General features: G+C 39.8%; 2 protein-coding genes across 7 annotated transcripts; one reads left to right on the forward strand and one right to left on the reverse strand.

Moving 5' to 3' along the window:
- Window positions 1–234: 234 nt before the first annotated feature.
- On the reverse strand, window positions 235–3,818 carry LOC141962626 (cytochrome c, somatic-like). Its single transcript, XM_074910982.1, is given in 4 exon segments — window positions 235–380; window positions 1,703–1,723; window positions 1,726–1,847; window positions 3,808–3,818. Coding segments are annotated over 4 exon segments (300 nt in total).
- Window positions 3,819–4,952: 1,134 nt separating this feature from the next.
- On the forward strand, window positions 4,953–20,982 carry RBM45 (RNA binding motif protein 45). Of its 6 annotated transcripts, none has more exons than XR_012633970.1 (11): window positions 4,953–5,344; window positions 6,902–7,024; window positions 7,149–7,275; window positions 8,738–8,848; window positions 9,192–9,371; window positions 10,277–10,406; window positions 11,088–11,184; window positions 11,504–11,670; window positions 14,534–14,730; window positions 18,229–20,131; window positions 20,766–20,982. XR_012633970.1 is itself a non-coding variant. In XM_074910961.1 (11 exons), exons 1-9 carry the CDS (start codon window positions 4,976–4,978, stop codon window positions 14,724–14,726), a joined length of 1,497 nt encoding a protein of 498 aa, XP_074767062.1. In that variant the 5' UTR covers window positions 4,953–4,975; the 3' UTR covers window positions 14,727–14,730; window positions 20,094–20,131; window positions 20,766–20,982. The 6 variants fall into 6 exon arrangements, 5 of the variants coding, with proteins under 5 accessions (XP_074767062.1, XP_074767059.1, XP_074767061.1 ...); XM_074910961.1 differs by having other exon boundaries at window positions 20,094–20,131; XM_074910958.1 differs by having other exon boundaries at window positions 18,229–20,982.
- Window positions 20,983–23,069: the final 2,087 nt, after the last annotated feature.

The following is a 23,069-nucleotide window of genomic DNA, read 5'->3' on the forward strand; positions in this document are numbered from 1 at the left end:
GTATAACACAATATAAATAATGCATAAATAATGCAAAATAAATAATATAAATAATTAATAAATAAATAACCTTCCAATGTTATTTATTAGGTCATAGCATCTTAAAACATATCCTTATTTGATTTTGCTAAAGCCAGTCCCTAGTGACTAACATCAAAATTCTAAAAGTTGACATAGGAGCTAGTCAAAATTCAAAACATTTTTCACTGACTTCACAACTGCTACAGCAATGTTTCATGAAGTTGCTTTTTTCAAGTATGCAATAAGATCAGCTCTTTCATTCTGCTTTTTAATTCCAGCAAAAATAATTTTTGTACCAGGAATGTGTTTCTTAGGGTTTTCCAAATACTCCATCAGTGTATTCTCACTCCAGACAACTCCTGAAAAACAGAAAACATAGTAAAATACAAGGTGGCCCAATGTCATATATTTATGAAAATATCAATGCTCTCAAATCAAAGGTGTGATGTCCTGAACATAATGTGCCTAGAATCCAAGAGGAATGTGAGCAGAAATGATACGTAATATAAAATTCACAAGATATACATTGTCTTTGTGTTACTTTAATAAGTCAAATATAAATCCTTTTTGCATCATGGAGAGTTTCAGTTCTTGTCAGCATTTCACATACAGCTACTTACTACTTTTAAACTGGGTGTCTTTGTCATTCCAGTATCCAGAAGATCTGACTTTAATTTCATACAGTTGTTGACAATGAGCATCTACAGATTGACATGAAATCCATCATGACTGTGCTCCATTGGAGGGCATTAGAAAAAGGGTTGTTAGTGGCCAGTTCCTGGAATGTCTTGACAGAAGTTGAAAAACCATTAGTGTTTCCTTCCAACCCTGATAAAACCTGTCTCTGTCAACAGAAGCCTACCGTTGTATTGAAGACTATTGAAATACCTATAACGACATCTTCAAGTTTCTCTTCTGTCCAGAGTTGACTCTTCCCATTGTCTAAAGCAGATTTAGGTATCACTTTCTTGGTTTTCTTTTAAGAACTTCTACTAACATTAGTATGATTTGCTCACTAAATTTTTAATGAGAAAATATAGTTAATAGATGCTGATGTTTTGTATGAAGGGATTTCACAGAACAATCCCTAAAGCACCTTAGTAGCCAGAAAAAAAAAAAAAACACAACAAAAAAACCCCCCCAGGACTGTATTTGTAATTAATAGCTTGATTCAAATAATATAATTTATATTCAAATAATATAAATAAAATTAGTGAAACACAGAATTACTTTCCATTTTCAGATGTTCCACTGCTTTTCAGGCCTGTCTGCATGAAAAACACAAGTCATAGCTTACTAGTAGGTGATGGTATTCACTTAAGTGTTCTGAGCAAAACAACTGCAGCTCATCACGATGCCAGTAGAGGGTAGTGACCAGCAAACAAAATCTAGAAGCATCTTTAAGAAACAGAAACTAAAATCTGCGTATTGATAGTACAAAGTTTTTGTAAAGCTCTGTATCTTCTGACCTGGTGTGCTGAATAAAACGTATTTTTAATATAGGGATCGAGGATTGTTGTTTCTGAAACTATAGTTCACATTCATCTGCAGTAATGCAAAGTAAACAGTTGTGAGAGTAACTCCTTGTGACTGTGTCTATTGTACTTCTAAAGAAAAAGATTTTTTTTCATAGATGTCCCCTCCAACACTGCACCTCATCCATGTCACCAGTTAGTTTTACCTTTGTTCTTGTTTGCATCTAAGAAAATCTTGCAGCTTGTCCTGTTCTGCAGCCAAAGAAACCCCAAACATTTGGTCCTGTCTTGTGCTTTCCAGCTTTTTCAACTGTGTGGCACTGCAAACATTTCTGAATAAATATCTCTTGCCTTTTTCAACCCATTTTGATGTATGTAAAAAATCTTTTTTAAAAAAGGAAATTTGAACAATATTAAAGAAAAGTTCAATATTAGTCGCATTTATAATCTCCTTCTACAATTTCATAAAATATTTCTGTCTTGCATGGTAATAAAAGATACTGTGTCTCAAAGTAATGAAAATTTGACCCAGACTTAATTTTAAAGGTAAGTCTGTAAGTCTGTTAAACTGCACAATTTCTTAACATGGTCTGGTTGCTGATGATCATAAATTAAATTTTGTTAAGTTATCCAATTTACAATTCGGAAAAAGCACCATGTTTTGTTGCATCTCTGAGAGATGCAGAATTCATATTTGTTACTCTTATCTTTGGACATGAAGGGAGCTTTAAATGTCTTGATTGCTATTCTAGAGCTACTTCAGTGGTTAACATACTTTTGTCTAGAAGGCTGATCTAAAACACAGACGCAACTCAGGATTTCCCTGTAGGTCGCAGTGTTACTTAGAATGTTTCCAGAACTGTAGAATTCAACCCGCCTCCTGTGCCTGTTGGGACACGTTCATGGTGAGGCGGATTTCCAGTGGCAACGGCCGGACAGGGAGGCAGGGCTGCCCTCGGGCCCGTGTCCGCCAGGGAACAAAGGACAGTTGAGCACCTTTTGGCCCTCGGAGGGTGCGGAAGGTGAAGTGCTAAGGCTTGGACAACAGGCCCAAGACAGATTTGACCTATAGATGAATCCTGTATATTTATAGCTGATAACCATTGTGCTAATAGGTATTGTACTAAGTTATAACAACTCATGCTGATGTAAAAAGTGCTAAAGCATTGAAGTACTGAAGCCTGAACAACAGGCCCTGAGCCAAAGCTGCTAACTTAGCATGTAGTCACTAACAAAATATGTAAACTCACCAGCGAAAGATACAGTTTAGACAGAGCATAATCAGTAGTGAGGACGAAAGGCCGAGAGAATGTATCCAACTTTCCTTTCTCAGCCTTGTTCAAGGCTGAGAACCCAAATGTTTGGCCTTGTTGGAAACTCCCTTGGTTCCCCCGCCCCGCCCCCGCCGAGCCCTGGCCAGGCTTTGGGTGGAATCCAACAGGAGAATGAATCCAGAAATTTTCCATTCAAAACAAAGGTGCCAGCTATTCTGGCTTGCTGATCTCTAGTTTATAAGGCTGGACTCACTTGCAGTGACTTTGGATGCCTCACCTACAGATGGATGCATCACGTAGTTTTTCCCACTTGCCAGGACAGGCTGTCCAAACCCTCGCTGTAACCGGGGCTGCCCAGCAACCGTGGGTCTGGATGATGGTAACATATGCAAGTGGTGATGGATCTTTGTTAATCACTGTTCTCTCTCTCATGTAGTAATGATTGATGCATTACCCTGTATTTTCTTATTTGTTGCTTTAGGTGCATTTTTCTGCCTTTTCTTACTGTATGTTTTCTGTATTACTCTGTTACATTATTTAGTTATCACCAGTAAAATACGCCTACTCTTTTCACTCTGGTGTCTGAGTTTAATTGGTGTCCTTAATCAGCAAAACAGAAGGCAAGGCCATCCTGGTCCTCTCTGGTGATACCCAGGCACCAGCCACCCCTCCTAGGCCCAGCGAGCCACCCATCACTGCTGTGTGCTTGTTTTCCTACAGATAGTTATTTTTCTTGGATATTTTTTGTGTTTGTTTCCCATGAAATACATCGAGTTCCCTGGGTCTCTGGATTCTCAGAGTTCACAAGATGCATGTTAAGCCCCACTGTTGCCTGTATCAGCAAAGGCCTTGAAAATGGTTTCTTCATGGAGGAACTCTCTCTGTATGACACTAGTGCTGTTTCAAAGGAGGTGGGTCATCATGTAGTGAGTCTCTGGTTGAAGGAGGCCCTTTAAGAATAAATTATTGCAGCAAAAGTGAGTATGTTAGGGAAATATTGACACAGGGTACAAAACTGGAAGGAGTGGTCAATATACCAAAGGGTCATGTTGCCATGGACTAGACAGGCTGGAGAATGGTCTGAGAGGAGCATCAAGAAGTTTAAAAAGGGACAGGGGAAGGTGCAGCATCCTTCACTTGGGGAGGAACAACCCCACACAGCAGTACATGCTGGGCCTGTGTGTGTGTGTGTGTGTGTGAGGGTGTGACTGCCTGAAATCAGCTTTGCAGAAAAAGACTTGGGTGTTGTGGTAGACACCAAGGTGAACATGAGCCAGCAGCGCCATTGTGGCAAAGAAGGATACTGCTATTCTGGGTTACATTAGGAGGAATGTCGCCAGCAGAACCAAGGATGACACTTCTCCTCTACTCAGGACTGGTGAGGCCACACCTGGAGTATCATGTCCACCTCTGGGCTCCCCAGTATGAGAGACACAGACATACTGGAGAGAGTCCAGCAATGGGCCACAAAGGACTAAGGGGCCAGAGCATCTCTCCTATGAGGAAAGGCTGAGAGACCTGGGACTCTTTAGCAGAGAAGGCTCAGGGGGATCCCATCAGTGCATATAAATAGATAAAGGGATGGAATGAAGAAAATGGATCCGGACTCTTCTCAGTGGTGCCCAGTGACAGGACCAGTGACGATGGACACAAACTGAAAGACAGGAGGTTCCCTCTGAACATCAGGAAACACTTCTTTTCCAGGGAGGGTGACTGAGCGCTTCGCAGGTTGCCCAGAGAGGTGGTGGAGTTTCCCTCCCTGGAGACATTCAAAAGCCGCCCGGACTCGGCCCGGGGCAGCCGGCTGCAGGTGGCCCTGCCTGACCGGGGCTTGGCCCCGCTGCCCTCGGGAGGCTCCTCCCGTCCGCGGGCGCTGCCGGCGGAGAGCGGGGAGCCCGGGAGCGCTCTCCTCGATTCCTTTCCGCTTAGCCCTTCCCTCCCGCCCGCCCGGCGGGGCACCGGGGCAGGTGCCCGTCTCCCCCGGGGGAGCCACGCCGGTGTCCCGGGCAGGCCCGGCGGCGCTCCCGCCGCACGGGGTGCTCCCTCCGCGGTGAGCGCCGCGCAGGCCGGCCCACGGCGACGCTCCGCAGCCGGCGCTGAAGCCCGGCGTGGGGCGGCCGGGGAGCCCCGCCCGCCGCAGGCGAGGCCGCGGCCCTGACTGGGCGCGGAGCGGCGGGAGGGGCGCGGCGGGGGCGGGGGGAGGACATGTTGTCTCCCCGGCGGAAAGGGCGCTGCGGCCGTTCCCCGCCGGCGCTCGAGAAAAGCCAACGGTCGCCAGCCGCTCGGGAGCCCGCAATGGAGGAGGGCAGCGGCTTCCGCCTCTCGGCCGAGTGCCTGGACGAGCCGCCCAACAGCCGCGTCTTCGTGGTGCTGGGCAAGGACACCGGGGAGGCGGTGATCCGGGAGCGCTTCGCCCCCTTCGGGGACATCCAGAACATCTGGCTCCTGCGGGACAAGCGCACCAACGAGTCCCGCGGCATCGCCTTCATCAAGTTCGCCCGCAGCTCGCAGGCCTGCCGGGCCATGGAGGAGATGCACGGCCGCAGCCTGGTCCCCGACACCAAGCCCATCAAGGTACCGCCGCCGGGCCGCGCCGGCCCCTTCCTGCCGGCGAGCCGGGCCGGGCGGGGGGCGAGCGAGCGGGGCCCGGCGGGCGGTTCCCCCGCTCTCTCCCAGCATGGCGGCCGCGGAGGGCGGCAGGCCGCGGCCGCTGCGCCCCGAGCTTGCCGCTTGGACGTGGCGCTGGCCTGCGCGGGGCGAGGGGCAGCCGCTCGGCGGGGCTGGGGGTCGGGCCGGGGGGCGGCGGAGACCCGCCTGGCGCTGCCCGGCAGGCTGGCAGCCAGCCGCCGCCGGCAGCGCGGGGCCCGGGCCCGCGCCCGGGGCCTTCCCGCCGCGCTGGCGCTCTCGGCCGTCTGGGCGGCGGGGCTGGCGGGGCTTCCCGCGGGGAGATGCAGCCGGTCCCACCCTTGCCTGAAGTTCCCACCCGAGGCATAAGCTGCAACAGGCCCGAGGAAAATGCAGTACCTGGAAACTAGGTTTGTTTGGTTTGGGTCTTTTTGTGGTTTGGCTTTGTTGGGGGATTTTTTTTTGGTAACCTTGAGGGAGTCTATGAAATATTCTAAAGCAGTGCAGATGTTGTAAGCAGGATCGATGTGAATAAGTAGACCTGACTTTGAAAGTATATTTCATACGGGTTTTGTAGCTTGTGTACTGTTTTTCCAAAATAATGATGCTTTATCTATGGAGCTGGAGGGCAGCTCTCAGCCTCCTGAATTGTTTTTACATTCCCCAAGTACTAAGAAGATATGAATGACCTTAAACAGTGAAAGAAGGTTCCATGTGTTTCCTTTGAAAATGCGATTGAGTCAGTAAAATCTTTTCTGAAGAACTTGCCATTGGAAGATGAAAGATCAGAGTTGTATTCCTTACTCTCCTGCATGACCATTAGAAAAATAATTTTAAGAACTCTGTGAAATCAGTCGCTGCTTTTGCATAAAGGGCTTACTTTGAAGATTGTATTTTTTTTATTTCCTTGGTTTGGGTTTTTTTGTTTTTTTTTTTTTTTCCTGGTTGTCTTCTGGGGTGCACTTCTGAGATTAAATTTATTTCAGTAATTAAAAGGGACTTCAACAGTTATAGACGTGAGAAGTTATGAACATTCACAGAGCACTAGACCTGCAGGCCTCAGCCCAGCTGAGCAATGAACTGCAGTAGCAAGGTTTTAATAAGCTGCTAGGCTTTTTAATTTGTTTGCTTGCTTATTTTTTGTTACTATTGCTATACTAGGCCCGTTGAGGTAATGCAGGTTTTTTCCTGTCTCACGTGCGACCTGTGACATTAGAAGTGCTGCTGAATCAGGCTTTGATACTCCTGACTATTCTTCATTATCCCTAGTGAGAACTTCTGCAGGCCCCTGTCCTGTTTGGGAAACCATTTGGGGTGTATTATATTTGTAGGTCTTATCTCTGATCATAGATGCATCTATGACGTGCTTTTTTTCCATGTTAGGAAAGATAGCTTATGTGAAAGATAAATACAAAAACTTGTTAAAACAAACTATTCTTCTTGCTTCTTGATATGTGGTTAAGACCTGTTCTCCAATAATTACTGCCTATGTAATTATTTCATTAGGTATTTATTGCACAATCAAGAGCTTCTGGAAGCCATCGAGATGTCGAAGATGAAGAGCTTACACGAATCTTTGTTATGATACCAAAGTCCTATACAGAGGAAGATCTACGTGAGAAGTTTAAGGTACTGATTTGCTGTTTGTTAATTGTTAAAATCGTTTTTGTCTTAATTTATCAGAAGGTCTTAACACATGGAACTTTAATGCATTTTCAGGTATTGTAATTAATATGCTTTTTAATTGTTCTAGATGTATGGAGACATTGAATATTGCAGCATTATTAAAAACAAGACTACTGGAGAAAGTAAAGGTTTGGGCTATGTGAGGTATTTAAAACCATCGCAAGCTGCCCGAGCAATTGAAGAGTGTGATCGAAGTAAGAATCTGACTGCATTCTTTTTTTTAAGTGTTTCACGATAAGTGTGTATTGTTGTTAATGTTCCCTTAATTTTTTGTTTTATTTATAGGTAAATTATTTATGATGAGATAAAGTTCCACTGCAAATAAAAAAATAGTATTATTAACATTCACTGAGAACAGTTGCCTGACCTCATTCTTGCAGGACCAAATTGCAAGTAAGATCAGTGAAAAGAGTTTGGAAATAGATACAGAGTTTTCTTTCATGAATTATTATTGGCCTGTAATGTAGGCTTCATACACAGGAAAACTTATTTTTAATATATCCCTGGGAATATGAATTTTTAATCAAAAATATATTTGATAATCCATAGGGCTTCTGTTGTGATTACACTTATTTAAGAACAAATTAATCCTAATTGAAGTTTGGTGGTTTCTTTTTTGTTTTCATTTAATGTCATGATTAACCTGTTACAGAATGAAAGATGCTTTATGACCAACCATTTGTCAGTTATGCTCTAGTACCAAAGAGGTGTTAAAGAATTTGAGTGAGTCTGGTGGAAGGCCACCAAGGTCATCAGGGGCTGAAGCACATGATTTTTGAGTAGAAACAGAGGGAACTGGGTTTGCTCATCCAGGAGAAGAAAGGCTTCAGGGGAAACCTAACAGCAGCCTTCTAATCCAACCTCCTGTTAAATGTTCACTTAATTGCAAATACAAAACAATTTGGTGTGTGGGTGTGGTTGTTTTTTGTTGTTCTTATGTGGTGCTTTTTTCTTTTTTTTTTTTTCCTCCAGTAATGTATGTGGTGGTTCTACATCATATCTGTCATATAGTTCTACAAAAATTGTGTTTGTGACAATTCTTGCATAGGAATAGGAGTCTGAGATTACTAGCAGTTACATTTTATTTCCTTTTTGCTGTGAGGTTAAAATGGGATTTGTTGGATAGCTTGAGAGTAATATCTATTTCGTTCATAAAAGCAAAGTCTAGATCAATGCAGAACATACATAAACTGCTGTTATAACATGGAAGTTCAAGTGATTGCCTCTGGAGCGTCTCTGAATCCTGCCAAGTATCACAGAATGGTCGGAAGGGACCGCTGGAGGTCGTCTTGTCCAACCCCTCTGCTCAAGCACGGTCACATGGGCACCATGGTTGCTCAGGACCAGGCTTTTGAATATGTCCAAGGATGGAGATGCCACGACCTCTCTGAATAACTGTGCCAGTGCTCAGTTACTGTCACAGCAAGTAGTCTCTGTTGTGTTTAACTTGTGACTAGGAGTAGCTCTCTGTATAAATTGATAACTTCCACACAATTATTATGGCAGAGTGCAAGAGATACAGATTAGTTATTTTCCTAAAGCCAGCACTTACTGGATTTTCTAAATATGTTTCTAGATACAGTGCTTTGAGAATGCAGATCTGATCAGATAATTTAGATGTTGAGTTGTTGCTATATGTGTGACTCTTTCTTTCAGGCTACAGGGCCATTTTGGCTGAACCTAAAAATAAGTCATCTGAGCCTTTTGAACATGATTACTATAGCAATAACACAAGGCAAGAACCAAGAGGAAATACACTTCCATTTTGTAAGTCACAACTTTTTATACTAAAAACGATTTGTAGTCTTTTCAGTGTGGTCACAAAGTAAGAATGCAGTTTGGAAGAAGGGAAGCTATTGGGGGCTTAGGTCAACATTTAAATAGTAGATTGAATGTTGAAGTTAGAAGTAAGCAAGGCATTTCATTTCTGTGTTTTCATGTCTTCCTTTACTCTAGTTGACCGATTGTTTTGTGACCTGCACTGATGAAATGAACATGTCACCCTTAGTATATAATTGGCAGGTTACTTCTAGAAGTTGAATGAAAAATAGCTATGAAATGAAGTCATGCTACTGTGATGACTCAAATTATTTTTATGTTGATTCTTGAGGTGGACAGCCAGAGTTTTGTGGCTTTGAAAAAAATGAGAGCAGAATTCAAGAGTCAGTCTCCAAACGTCTGTCAGTGGTATCGCGGCTTCCCTTTATCCAAGAGCAGCTGTTTGCCCTCTTTGATATAGTTCCAGGACTGGAATACTGTGATGTTCAGAGAGATCCTCATACCAATAGTGGTAAGTAAAAGTGTAAAAACATTTTTTTTTTTTTTTCTTTGTCTGAAGGGAACGCCTTTTAATTGTACTACAACTCATTTACATTGCAAATTACAGTACGTTGATAAGAATTAATGTTTTATGTATCGATGGTTGATGCTAACACTGATGCATAAGCCTAAAAATTCAGTTTTGTTTGAACCCCTGTTTACAGATAGCCTTAAACACCTTTATTTTCAGGTAATATCTCAAGAAGGACAGAATCAAAACCATGAGAAGTGGGATTTGATCAAATTAATAGTTTTGGGCACAATAAATGGGGAAAAAGTTTCAAAAATTATTAGACACATAGGTTAAATGTTCTCTAAACAGATCTTTTCAGTTTTGACTGAGATAAGTGTGTATGTGCAGAAGCTGACATGAGTAAACTGCATTAAGTCATTCCAAAACAAATAATGTTTTGTATTGGAAGGATTGTTTTGATTTCAGTCTTGTTTTGCTGTTGCTGAGAAAAATGTGAAAGAGGTCTCTTCTCCAAGAAGTTTTGAAATGGAAATGAGTCTAAGAGTAAAAATACCACTTTACAATACTTGAGATTCAGGGTTGATGGGATAATTGCATTTTTAAATGAAACTATGGATGTTTGTTGTTTCTAATTCAGGGTTAGGAGAGGAGACATGTTTTTACTTATGTTGCTTTATTAGCAGCTTTTCAAGTTAGCATAAATATAGCTGATCTGTCACTAGTTAATTCCATTGAAGTTTTCTTCACAAATACTTCTTGATGTTGCTATTAAGTAATGTAATGTGTGGTAAAGATACTTTTAGAATTTTGTATCATCCATGACTAGTGTGCAGTTTAATCATGTTGCTTTATATGAGTGTAGCTTACCTGTATTGTACTGAAACTGTACACTGTATTTGTAGGATACGCTGTGATTCAGTACAGTACTGCTGCATCAGCTATATATGCCAAGTATAAATTACACGGTTTTGAGTATCCTCCTGGAAATCGATTAACTGTCATTTTCCTAGAAGATGGGAGTGATAGCTCAGAGTAAGTAACCATACATAAAGATAGAAAGTTTTAAGTTGTGTTCTGGAGAGCAAATTTTAAAATAAGTACATTTTTAACATAAGTAACAGCAACGTCACTGTGATCTTCCTTCATACTTGTAGATAATATTTTCTGAAATGTAGGTGTTTTGGTTGGGGTTTTTTTAATAGTTTAGAATAAGCCTTTTAAAACTTACTAGTCTCTGATAAAGAAAAGATTAAAATACATTGGAAAAAGATTTGGCAAGAACCTTTGTAAATGTCTCTGTAATATGTAGCAATGTTTTTGATGAGGTTTATGTACTAAAACAAGATTTATCTCCTTGATCTCCTGGTTGTGTTTGCAGTTCTGTAAGTGGTAGCCTTGGGATGTACATACATAGAGTAAAACTGTTGGATGCTGAGGATCCGATATCCCCACTGTGTGGAGGTCATCAGGTTTTACTGTGACCATCTCCAATCTGTTCCTGTGATTTGAATACCCATTATGAGTTAGAGCAGCTTAGGTGTGCTCCTGCAGTGAATATTTTGTCTTAGTTTCATCCTAAATGAATCTAGATAATCTAGACATGTCAGATCATGTCTAGAGTGTTATGTGTTAAGACTCTTATATTGCTGAATTTGAAATTACTGTAACTTATCTCTTTCTTTTAAAAGAGTTTATTATCATTTCTGCTTTCAGCCTCATCAGAAAAATGGCAACTCAGCTGGTAACAGCACATGTGTCATCAGTGTTGCGGAATAACAGTGCAGTTGTTCAACAGTATAGGACACCTTCTGTAAGTTAATGTAAAGGATGCTGTTAATATTCTTCTGAATTGTTGTAAGAAACCAGGTATGTCAATAAAGAACACTGCTCCCTTCTGTAACTGTTCTAGATGCTGTGTTTTTAAGATGTACCTCTGGTTGGTTTGTACTTTTTTATTCCCTATAAAGTTTGATCCTACTTGGATTTATTGTCCAATTTGATGAAATAAGCAAAGTAAACAAGATGAGAACTCGTGTCCTGTGATGGAACAAAAATTGTAAATAAGGTGTAATGACTTCCCCCTTCATCAGTTAATTTATACTTGCCTTTTTTCTCTCTGTTTGTTTCAGCAGGCATTTGGAGGAACTTCTGGGTCACAGTTACTTCAACCCCAAACAGATGCCATACTTCCACCACACAAAAAAAAGGTTCCACCTGACACTTCTGTGAAGGAAAGGCTTTTCATACTCTTTCATCCCCACCCTTTACCTGTAAATGTATTGGAGGATGTGTTCTGGTAAGACTCCATTTAAGAATGTGTTCTCTAACCAAAAAAATAACTAGGAAATATTTAAAATAAATGTTGAAAATGAAGATTATCATCATGAAAACTCTTTCCAGAAAAGACAGTGCACAATGATCAGTAAGTAATAAGTGATCAATAGGTAACGGTTGCTTTTTGAAACAATTATGTAATGGAATTCAGCTTGAAGCATAGATGCAATGTCATCAGTACAGTAGCTTTATTATTGATTGACGTAATCTGAAGTAAAATGTCTAGGTTGTAATGTTTTTTTAACCAAAACCTGTAGTACTTCTGGTTCTTATGGCCTAATTAATTTGGCGTTTTGTTGTACATCTGTAGGGAATTTAAGTCTTTTGATAAAACTTCCACAGTAATTTAGGGGAGCAGCTATAGGGAGGTTTTTTTCTCATGCATCCTGAGACGTTTTTACAGTTTGCATCTTACTGATACTATTTCAACCATCCTTTCACACTACCTCCCTATGAGGAGCAAAGACTTCAGCGACAGTTTTTGCCCTCTTTAAAATAAAATACTAGAGAACATCTGAATTACAGATTTATATTATTTATTCTCTTGAAGAAAAAGACATTTCACTTTTCTAATAGCTGGCATTTGCAATACATCTTTGGAAAGCCAAAACATTTTCAAAGCACCAGGATGTGGTGGTGCAATTCTTACCCTTCCCTGTCCCTCCTTGTTGGGCTGATCAGTGTGATTCCATCCACATCCCCCCCAGCTATACACCAGTCTGTGGAGATAAGGACTGATAACATTAAGGAGCCTGGCTCCTGCCCCTCTCGGTTGCTCTGAAATGGGTATAATGGCCCATCATCTCCTGATGGCCTGGCACACCTGTTCCTGGGATGTGGTCAGACAGAACTATAGCAGAGTTGCAAGTTCATCAAATTCTTGTGCAACTGCCGGAAGGCACCAAAAGGTATTTGACAAAAGTCAATTATCTTGGACCCTATTAACTGCAACCACCAGAGAGACCCTTTGAGCTCTTCTGGATCGCAGTGGGCCTGTGACCAGCATCTTCCTTAAGCTGGGATGCCTCTCAAGTACCAAGACCCTTAAGGTGTCATCTGCTCCAGACAGAAGGCCAGGGCTAAGTCCACCGGCTCGAGTCTCAATAACTGCCCACTGAGGAATGCCAAGGCATTGGGAGTATTTGCTTTAATCTCGAGAGGGAAATTTTCTTTGAGCTCACTTCTCTTTCACCTGTTCTTTCTCAGTTTATTGCGGGGGGAAGTGTGTGTAGGTATCCTTGTTTCTGTGTTTCTTTGGATTCAGCAGAATGAACACAAAACACTTTTGTTTCTGTATGTATATGCCCGTTTTGTGTATGCGCATGTACATATGTATAAATTAAGGTACTGTTATAATAAGACATAGCCAATTTTTATAAAAATATATATAGTTTTACTTGGGTTCAATCGATTTAGCGTGGGAAGCAATAGGCAAAGCAGCACTGGGTGCATGGAGAGCCGCAACTCTGCCACACGCACATCGAGTTCCAAATCCAGCGTTTTTTATACTCTTGTGACATCCTCTCTAACCAATCTCCTCCTGTCAGATAGTTGTCCTGCTCTTCTCCATTGGGTCATTTGAGTTGCTGGGGTGCGTGTCCTCCTCCTATTTGATCTTTTGAAAGTCTCGAAGCCTTGGTCTCTTGGCGCACTTTTCTCCTATTGGATCTTTTAAAAGCCTCATGATCTCATCTTTTTGGTGGGCTTTTCTGCAAACAGCAGTTACATATCAGCTCTAGGTGGGGTTTCTGAGACATGGTTACATTGTTCCAATCTGAATGGCACACTTTACATTTAATTGTTTAACATTTACAGATCATTCAAGTGTACCTACCCAACTTGCCCAACCTAGCAAATTAGTTACAATAGTTTATTAGAGCACCCAACTTGCTTAACTTAGCAAATTAGTTACAATAGTTTATTACAGTACTGTTTTGTAAGTTAGAGTGGATCTTGTAATTTTAGAATCTGTGAATAAGTTGTTTTTCTTTCTCTCAGTATTTCTGAATTATTTTGTATTGAAAAATTGCTGTTAGATATTAATAAATCTAGATTTCTTACTAAATCATTACCGTGTCAGTACTTTCATCCGTGACACAGGAGAAGAAAAGAAACGGTATACACTCGTGTGGAATTGAAAATGGTGCCTATTTGGTATACTGAAAGAAAAAAGGCTATGCACCCTAGTCTTGACATTTGTATAACTTCAGTATGAAGCAAGAAGACTCTTTTTTTTTTTTTTTTTTTTAATGCTTTTTAAGGAACTGTCTAGGAATCTCTGAGGACTTTGAAATCTGGGTCTTTTCCTAAAACTTTCATGACGACTTTCTGTGTCACTTCAGTGAGACTTTTTCAAAGATTAATCACAACTAAGCAAGTTCATTTAAGTGAGATGAAAGTTTAGCCTCTAAGTTATCTGCTGGTTCGTGTGTGTTCTTTTTGGTTTGCTTGGGGTTTTTTGTTCTTTTGGTTTTCTGGGTTTTCCTGGAGTGCCGTTTAGTGTTTGGGGACTATGGTATTGATTAGCTTTATATGTTCTTTTAAATAAGAGCTAAATCACTGCTGCTTTGGTTCTACTGTAATATTCCATAGAAAACATTGCCTATGAACGGTTCATTTTACTTCTGAAATTTCCTGGAATTCTAGAGAAGAGAATACAAAAAGTGGGAGCTCTGGAAGAGGGCAGCGCAAGAAAATACAGCATACATATGAGAATATAGTTTTTGCAGTTACCAAATCATACATGCTTCAGTTTGGATAACGGGTATCTATGTTTCAGCAAAACCTGTAAATCATCTTTTTCTTCTTTTCTTTTTTCCCCCCAGTCGTTTTGGACACTTGATAAAAGTTTATCTTGTGGCTGGAAAAAATGTGGGCTATGCAAAATTTGCAGACAGAGCAAGTGCCAGTGATGCCATAACTGCGTTACATGGCAAGATTGTGAATGGTGTCAGGCTTAAAGTAAGGTTGGCAGACTCGCCTACAGAAGAATCTAACAAACGACAGAGAACTTACTGATCAGGTGAGTACCCAGTTAATTAAACTGAGCTGTTACTTAACTGAAGTTCAACTACTTGAAATAGTGATAGGCAAACTATTTTGAAGTTAGACATGAACATGTCATGATAAATTTTAAATATAGTTTTAGCTAACAACTTGAAATTTAATTTGATACGTGTGTGTATACATATATGTATATACGGGTGTGTATGTTTATATATGCACACGTACACTTTAATTTCATAAAAATCTATTTTTATAACTTTCGAACAAATATGAACCAGTCTGGATGTTCATAGAAATACTCACTTTATGTACATAAGAATATATCAGTTAACATTGAAAAGAGTATGTGAAAATAAACAATGGAACTGAGATGAGCTTGTGCGTGTCTTTCTTTCATTAAAAACACGTGCCCTCAAAATAATGTTGGATAAAGATGCAGAGTTCAGCCCTTGAAGGGCAGAGGAGGGAAGGGATAAATGAAAAAAGGACATGGGAAGGACAGGCAAGGTTGTAAGGTGACACTGGCTGTGGTATTTGGGTCATCTGGATTCTCAGAAATCAGGTGTAGCTGGAATGTGTGACAGTGAAGAGAATATTGCAGAGCCTGTTGTGTATGTTTAAGATAATTAGTGTTTGAATTTATTAGTTGATGCTTATGGCCTATGACAGCTGGCTGAGCTCCTAGAGAAGTTTAACAGGCTTTAGAGACCAAAATTCACTTGTTCTTTTAACATATTGGTTTGATTCAAATTATAGAATTTTAATTTTCTTTTAACATTAGAATTATTACCAAAAGAGGATTAGAGTTGGGAGAGGAAAGGCTAAACCCTGTTTTCTGCAAAAATAACTGCCAAATATTATTGTAGCTTCCACATAATTTCTATAGCTGTGTTATCTTTATAGGGGACATGCAGTTTTGCTTTAACTCATTAAGAAAACAATGCATGAAATTCTGACTCTCTTTACATTAATGCTTTACTTCTAAGGTTCTCTCCTTGTACCTTTTTTTGTGACCCAGGAGTTGCAAAGCCAGAAGGGTTTTGCCCACAGTGTTCTTTTCCTCCTTTTTTTCTAAGGAATTGCATGTTGTTCTTCTGATAACCAGCAGTTACTAAGGTGGCCTTAGTGTTTGTTACACAACTTGATGTTTAAAAAAAATGAGTTTCTAGCTTTCTTTTTCTGCATTGAATTGTAGCTAAAACTCATTTGAAACTTTTTTTTTTTTACAAGCAGCTCTGGTGAATGCAATTTTAAGTAACTTGTACCCATGCTCTTATCTCTGTACAAAGGTTTTGTTTGTTTTTAACATGGCCTCCAATAATGAAAGTTCAGCCTCTTGGTCACTACAGGAGAAACTGTGATGTAAAGTATAATGTAATACCAGGTTTGCCTTGACTACTTTTTACTTGAAAAGTATAGATACCGTATGCATCCAAAATTTTTATCCTTACTTTTTCTTCTGTTATCTTTCTTAACAAAACAAAAGAAGACTGGGAGGTTCTCTTCTGATTGTCAGTCTAGAAGTGATTTTATTCACAACACACGCATGTGTACACATACACAAGTACATATTTTTCCAGTGTCATTTTTTTGATTCTTTAAGGTCTCCTGCTGACAAAAGGTGAAGTTGGTCACCAAATGATATTTTCAAAAGGCTAAAACTTACTTTATATTTTACGTTAAGTTCAAGAATTCTAATATATACCTATTATTGACTATTTAGAAACCTGAACTCCCTTATAAGGTAAGGGTAAGACATACACATTTGCTGTTGTGTGGGAATGTTAACTTTTTTTCTTTTTGAATTTTAGCTGGAGGAAATAATCTCCTTAGTTAAAACTTCTGTGAGTTTTCACTTAAAGAAGTCGTTGCCTCTTAAAATAAAATCCTTTCTAAAGTCCTGCTGTATTGCTTGCCTTTTATCTCTTAACAAGTTGACTGGATTTCTGCAATAGTACTTTCTATACAGGGTTCTCTGATTTAAAATCTGTGATAAGATCTGTTAATTCAATAGAATCTATGTGAAAATTGATCAATTTAAATAAAATATTTATTGCTTCAATGCAGCTTTTATCTGATTTTAGAAGGTTTTTTTCCTCCCCAATGTTTTTCTTATGTAAATAATCTTTTTTTAGTATAATTTACAAAATTGTTTCTTAAACATTTTTTGGTAATGGTATGCTACTGGTAATGCTCTTGCAATGTAAACTTGATTGTAAGAACAATCTACTCTTACAACAACCTTTGTTTATCAGGAGGATTTGAATACATGCATATTAATATTTGAAACTAAACTGAATTTTGCAGGGTCTGGCTCTCCTGCAAGTCAATGAAAATTCAGTTGTTTATATGAGTAGTTAAAAGTAGCAGAGAAATTATGGAAATGCAGACCAATAAAGTTCTCTCTTAACTACTTAAAGTTCTAGTGAGGGTTTTTTTGGGGTGAGGTTTTCTGGTTTATGCCAAGTAAGTATTAATGGCTGAAATAATCGCTTCAAACTAAACTATCTTGCTTTGTGTCAGTGTAGGCTTGAGAAGACAACTGCAGTGCCTACTTCCAGGCAGTTGCTAAAACCAGAAGCTATCTTTAATGTTCTTGGTGTTAACCAGCTTGTGCTTTCTACTCAGATTTTTGCATTGCTTTGAGTATTTCATGAGAACCTCACTGCAGTTCTCTGATGCCTGTTGTGTAAATTATATCACTCAAAAATTTAAGAGGAAGAGAATTTGGTATCTTTCAGAAGAATGTATTGTGGAAATCTGATTAATCTCTTCATTTCAACCTCGTAATTCTATTTAAATACCATTCCCCACCCTCCCACAAAAAAACCTACGCCCCACAAACAAACAATATTTTTCACAAAGCTTTCAAGTAGTCCTTAGAAAGCAGCTCTTTTCTAACTAGTACTGTAATAGAAATGCAAAACACAGATATCTAGGGCTGGATTCTGTGGCTCTTAATAATCATTGCTGATTGGCTTTAACCAGCAGCAAATGGATTAACTGCATTTTTCACCTTCTGAAAAATGTGTTGTTATTTAACAATTGCTTAGTTACTAAGTGGATAAACACTTATTCTGTGATTAAATACTTGGTTATTGTTGTCTTTTACTATCTGTGTCCTGTAAGTTCTGCATCACTGATTTTATTTCCTTTCATTTTTTTAGTTAAAACTTTATTAAAATCTTGACATTTGACATGTATATTTATAAGGATTTACTTCCATGCAAAAATGTTTCAAAAAAAAAGTAACTGTATCAGTTGAAATACACTCCAGAATAAAAAAAACTTAACCATATTTTGTATCAACAGTATACTGCAGAAAAATTGCTGCCTTTCCCACACTGCTCAGAAAAAGAGGTACTTCTTTAAAAGCAAAAGAAGCATATATAAAATATATTAAAAGCCTTATTTATATGGTGTTGTAAAGGTTGTTTTATAATGTATATATTTAAAAATAAAAATAGGTATGTTGCTTTTTGATACTATTTTTGTACTTGTGTTTTTTCTACAGAAACTAAATAATGACATGACCCTCAGCTAGCTGACTGACTGACTGAAAACGTGACTAGACATGGTTCCTGTGGACAGTGACAGCTTTTATTTTAATTGTTACTTAGTTGATCTTCTTGCTATATATGATACTTTCTGGTTTTGAAAATGCAGACATGAAGTTTTGAAAATTATCTAGGCATTACAAATTGTAAATTGGTGGTTGTTCTTGTAGTAGTCTATAATCTTGTATTACGGAAATATCTCTTTTGTGTTTAACTGAATTCCTCCTCTAGGAAATTACAATGATGGGGGAAATAAAGGAGTCAGCATTTTGTGGCTTGACTGGTTAATTGATAATGATTCAGATCATAACTGTTAAAATGGAAGGCATCTCTTATGATCCAAATTGCGTTGAAAACTCAAGTACAGCAGTAAATTCAAACAAAATAACTTTTGAAAACTGCTAGTAAACCTGACAGTATTAAACTAGATTTACAAAAATGTCTATAATCAAGAAAACGATTCAAGTACACTCTTAAGTATTTTGTTGATTTGGGCCAAAAGTATTCATTATTCTTTGTATGCTGCTTAGTGGATAGGACATTTGACTGTGGGTCAGTCTGCCAGAGCTGCTTACATTTATCCTTTCATATCCGGAGGTCTTTGGTTATAACTGTGGGGAAAGTATTGAGTCTAGGGGGGTGTGCTCTTGTTTTGAGGGGTTGATGGGTTTTTTTTTTTTTGTCTTTTGTTTTTCAGTTGTGTTTTTTTTTAATAAGCTTTCAATGCATATGTTGCTTAAGTAAGAATTGGACAATTCAGCATTTCAGCAGGATGAAGAGGATTTCAGCACTGAAAAATATATGAAGATTGTTAGAATAAGTATTTGCACAGATAATTTCAAATGCCAAATACTTTTCTGTGTATTCCCAGATACTACTTATTAAATTGAAAATATCCTGGTTATTAAAGCAATCTATGAAGATAAAATTGATACATTTCAGTTGTATGCATCCTAGAGGAGAAGCATGTTCTCGGATGCCAGCGTCTCCCATCTTGGTCCCTTGATTGCTGGTGTGGGGAGAAACAGTGGAGCATCCTATAACTTCCTCTGTCTCTGAGCGCCTTCAGAAAGATTTCCTTCTAAGAAATCCCTAACTCACAGGAGGGGAGAGCTGGGAATGCCGCTCTTACTTCCTTAGTTACCAGGCAGGGGATAGTGAACTGGGTTTTAGAGCAGACACAGCCAGTGTACACAATTCTAATGTGATGGGAGAGTTCTTCATATTGGTAGGGGGATTGGGTCACAGGGGAAATAGGGTGAATGGCAGCCCACAGTAGATAGATCTGGATAGTGGGGTTTATTTAAAAAACAATAAGATTTGAGCTTTTATGTGACCTTACAATTTCATGCACTGACCTGCTTTTTCTCTGCTCCCTGCTGCAGTGTTAGGTTCACTGAGCCTCTGCTTCCCTTCCCAGCCAGGAGATCGCTGCTGTCAGGAGGGTTGGGTGGAAAGTTGCATTTGTGCAGTGCAGCTGCTCAGCCGCCGGGCTCAGGGCCCCACTGGCCACTGCCTGGGCAGCCTTTGGCATTTGTTTCTATGCAGCTCACTGAGCTCCAGGATTATCCCCAGCTTCCATGATCTTCACCTTCTGCTCCTCCAGTCCCTTATTCTTTTGAAGAATGCGAACTTCTCACTAGGAAACCTCTCTTGGAGCCTTCTTTCTGGTGTTCCAAGCCCCTGAATCTCAATCTCAATAGCGAATGTGCGAAGCACAGCACCTTATAATTAGTGGTTTTCTCTTGTGTCTTTATTAATTTAATCTGTTTTTATCAATGACAGATGGCTGACTTTTCTTGTTTTGTTTGTTTTTTCAAAGAGGAGGAAGTGAGAAGGTATGGGGAAATATCTCCAGTTGTAAGTAACTGAAAGTGAAGTGAAACTCTTCAATTTTTTTCTATTGTTTTCCAACAGCAAAAGGCATGTACCCATTAAAACGACCCCCTGGGAGGGGAGGGAGACAGGAAGGGGAGGAAGTGGAGAGTTTAATAGAATTTTTTTAACCAATATATGTTTACTCAAAACTTACTTTACCATTCAATGCTTTATAGTCAGCTCTCAAAGTACTGCTAGGATACAAACCTAGATTAGCCATCTAGAGTAATGTGCCTTCATCTACTATCAAATTAATTTAATTAGAATAATATTTACATGCAACATACATGTTTCTTATGCAGCAAATATTTTATTTAGTAAACTGGTCTCTAATACAAGATTCAACCATGTTCAACTATTTTTTATTTCCTGCTCTTTATAAAAAGAATTATCAGTAAAAGTATTTCGGTATTAAAGTATATGAGAATAAGCACTGTCATTGCAATTGTTTCAGAAGTTTAAATTTAAAATGACAGAAATTATGTATTTGAAAAACTCCAAAGCACTATTTTTTTCTTAATGACAAAAGAATATTAGAATTGAAATGCTTAAATATGAGGAAGTTGCAGAATAAATGTTGCCTAAGAAACCCTTTTTCCTCTCTCTGTTCCCCTAGTACGCCTTAGATGCAGTTCTTGATGACTCACCAGCGGCTTCTTCCCAAGAACAGTTGTTTCATTCAACACGAAGAATAAAATTGAATCAGGGCTGTATGGTTAAAGCAGGCTGTAAAATTCCTGCTTATTTTGTTGTAGATGTTAGAAATTGCATAGTGAACAAAACAGGTTTATGGTTGAGCCTGGAGAATTGGATCCTGTCTCTTAACTCCTGCTGAGGGATTGATTGGGGGGGGGTGGGGTGGTGGTGGTGGTGTTGCCGTTTCTCCAGGATTCCTCTGGAAAAGTCCTGTTTGTAGTTATTGTGCTTTTTGTTTACCTTGTTCTCACTATAAATTCTGAATAGAATTTGGGGCTTTCCTGTATTTGCTCTGGGGAAATGATTTTGACCAGGTTGCCATGGATCCAAAACTCCAGAACAATCAAGCAGCACCTTTGCAGCCTTAACTGTAGAGTGTACTTGTGCAGTGAGTCCAGTATTTTTAGAAAGCATCAGTCCTATTGTGCAGACATGACAGAGACCCCATGCTTGTGTAGCCGGTCTGACACATGCTGCTGAACTTGTTCATGGTGTGGTGTACCTGCATGTTAGGAATAAGCTAAAACACAGCCTACCAGGCGTGACGTACTGTGCCAGCTCAAGCATCCTTTGTTTATGTGCAGATCTTTTACCATCTTTATTTCTCTTCACTGACAAGAGTGTTTTAAAGTATAGGGTAAAAATGGCTGTGTTGTTTAGGTGCCAGGTGAAATGCTGAGAATTTCTTCAGTCGCTTGAAAAAAGAAAAACTCATTTACATGTTTGAACTGACCTGTTTGATCAGTCTCTGCTATGTCAAGATCCCCAGTCTAATGTGAATGCTTGTATGTTGAGGTGATGTAAACATTCCCAGCAATGTAAACGAACACTCAAAAATCAAGTAACTAGTGTCTGAACTTGGTCATCCAAGATGGAAAAGAAGAATCATCTGTTAGAATGATTCTAACAGCTACACACAGGAACATTCAACACATACAGAGGATTGAAAGACACCCTTTACATCTTGACATAATGTTACAAAGTAGGGGGAACAGTGCTGTTCTCTAATTGTTCTTAATCCTGTTTCTATTACTGCACGTTGGTATAGTGGGCCACTGCACTCCCCCAGGCGTGGAAGATCAGTGCTCTGTATGTAGTCCTGCAGAGCTCACTTGCCTGCTTGTTGGTGTGAGAGACTGAAATGTCATATGCCTGTCTCAAAGCTTGCTTGTGTCTGTGCAAACCTCCAAGAGAAGCTGCTGCAGCCAGTGGATTGGTCTGGGGAATGTCGCCCAGGAAGCGGGAGTGTATTGAAGGATGCACCCCCCCACTTCCTAGTGGTTGCGTTGTTGAACTCCTTAGATACGCCTCAGAGAGGCAGAAGTTTACTGAGCTGGCCCCATCCTGGAGCCATTTGTGGCTCTTGTGTAGGCCAGACCCCATGCCTGCATTGCTGATGAACTGATAAGAGGCAAACGTTTCTACCCAGAAGCTGGATGCAACAAAACCTGTGGAACCAGAGGGAAAAAACTTACATGTGGGCAGACAGGAAAAGCAGCGGAAACGATTAACTTAAAAAGGCAACTGAAAACTTGGCTCGGTGTGCATCTACCATCGAAGCCAGATCCGTGTGCACCCACCACAGAAGAACTGAAGGCTGAGGACAAACGGGACGCTGCTGGATCCATGGTGGTGACTATTCTTACAGCCCTATCCCGTATCCTTGCTTTATTTCTGCCTTTTCCTTCTATTCTGTCCTATCGCTACCCCTCTTCACTTTTTCAATAATAAAAACCTGTTTTGCGTATACGGCATTTGACCTCGTTTGTGTCTTAATCTCACTCTTGGGATCATATCGAAATTTACCCTGATATTGGATCGGGATAGTTCAGTGAAGAGCAGCATTGGGCTGGTACTCAGAGGAGAGAAATTTCTCAGTTTTCAGTACTGAGATTTTGAGATACACTCTGCTCGCAGAGTTGCTTCTTAAGGTATTTTTCATTTTTCCTTTTCAGGCATCATTGAATCAGTCTATTAGGTAACTCACGTGGAGTAATTTGTAGTGTTATTATAACGTTTCTTAGATGATCCTTAAAAGCAAAATCATTACATGCTCTTAGTTCAGTGTATTTCCTGAAAGCATTGATGTACTAGTCTTCTTCAGCTAAGTACCAGTTTGTGTAAATACACTTTGCTATTTTGAAGTCCCCCAGCATTTTTGATTGGATATAATATTCATCACTCCCTGTTTAAATTGTTATATAGCACTACTGATAAGTGGCAT

Source organism: Athene noctua, chromosome 7 (assembly GCF_965140245.1).
Source record: "Athene noctua chromosome 7, bAthNoc1.hap1.1, whole genome shotgun sequence".
Lineage (NCBI taxonomy): Eukaryota > Metazoa > Chordata > Aves > Strigiformes > Strigidae > Athene > Athene noctua.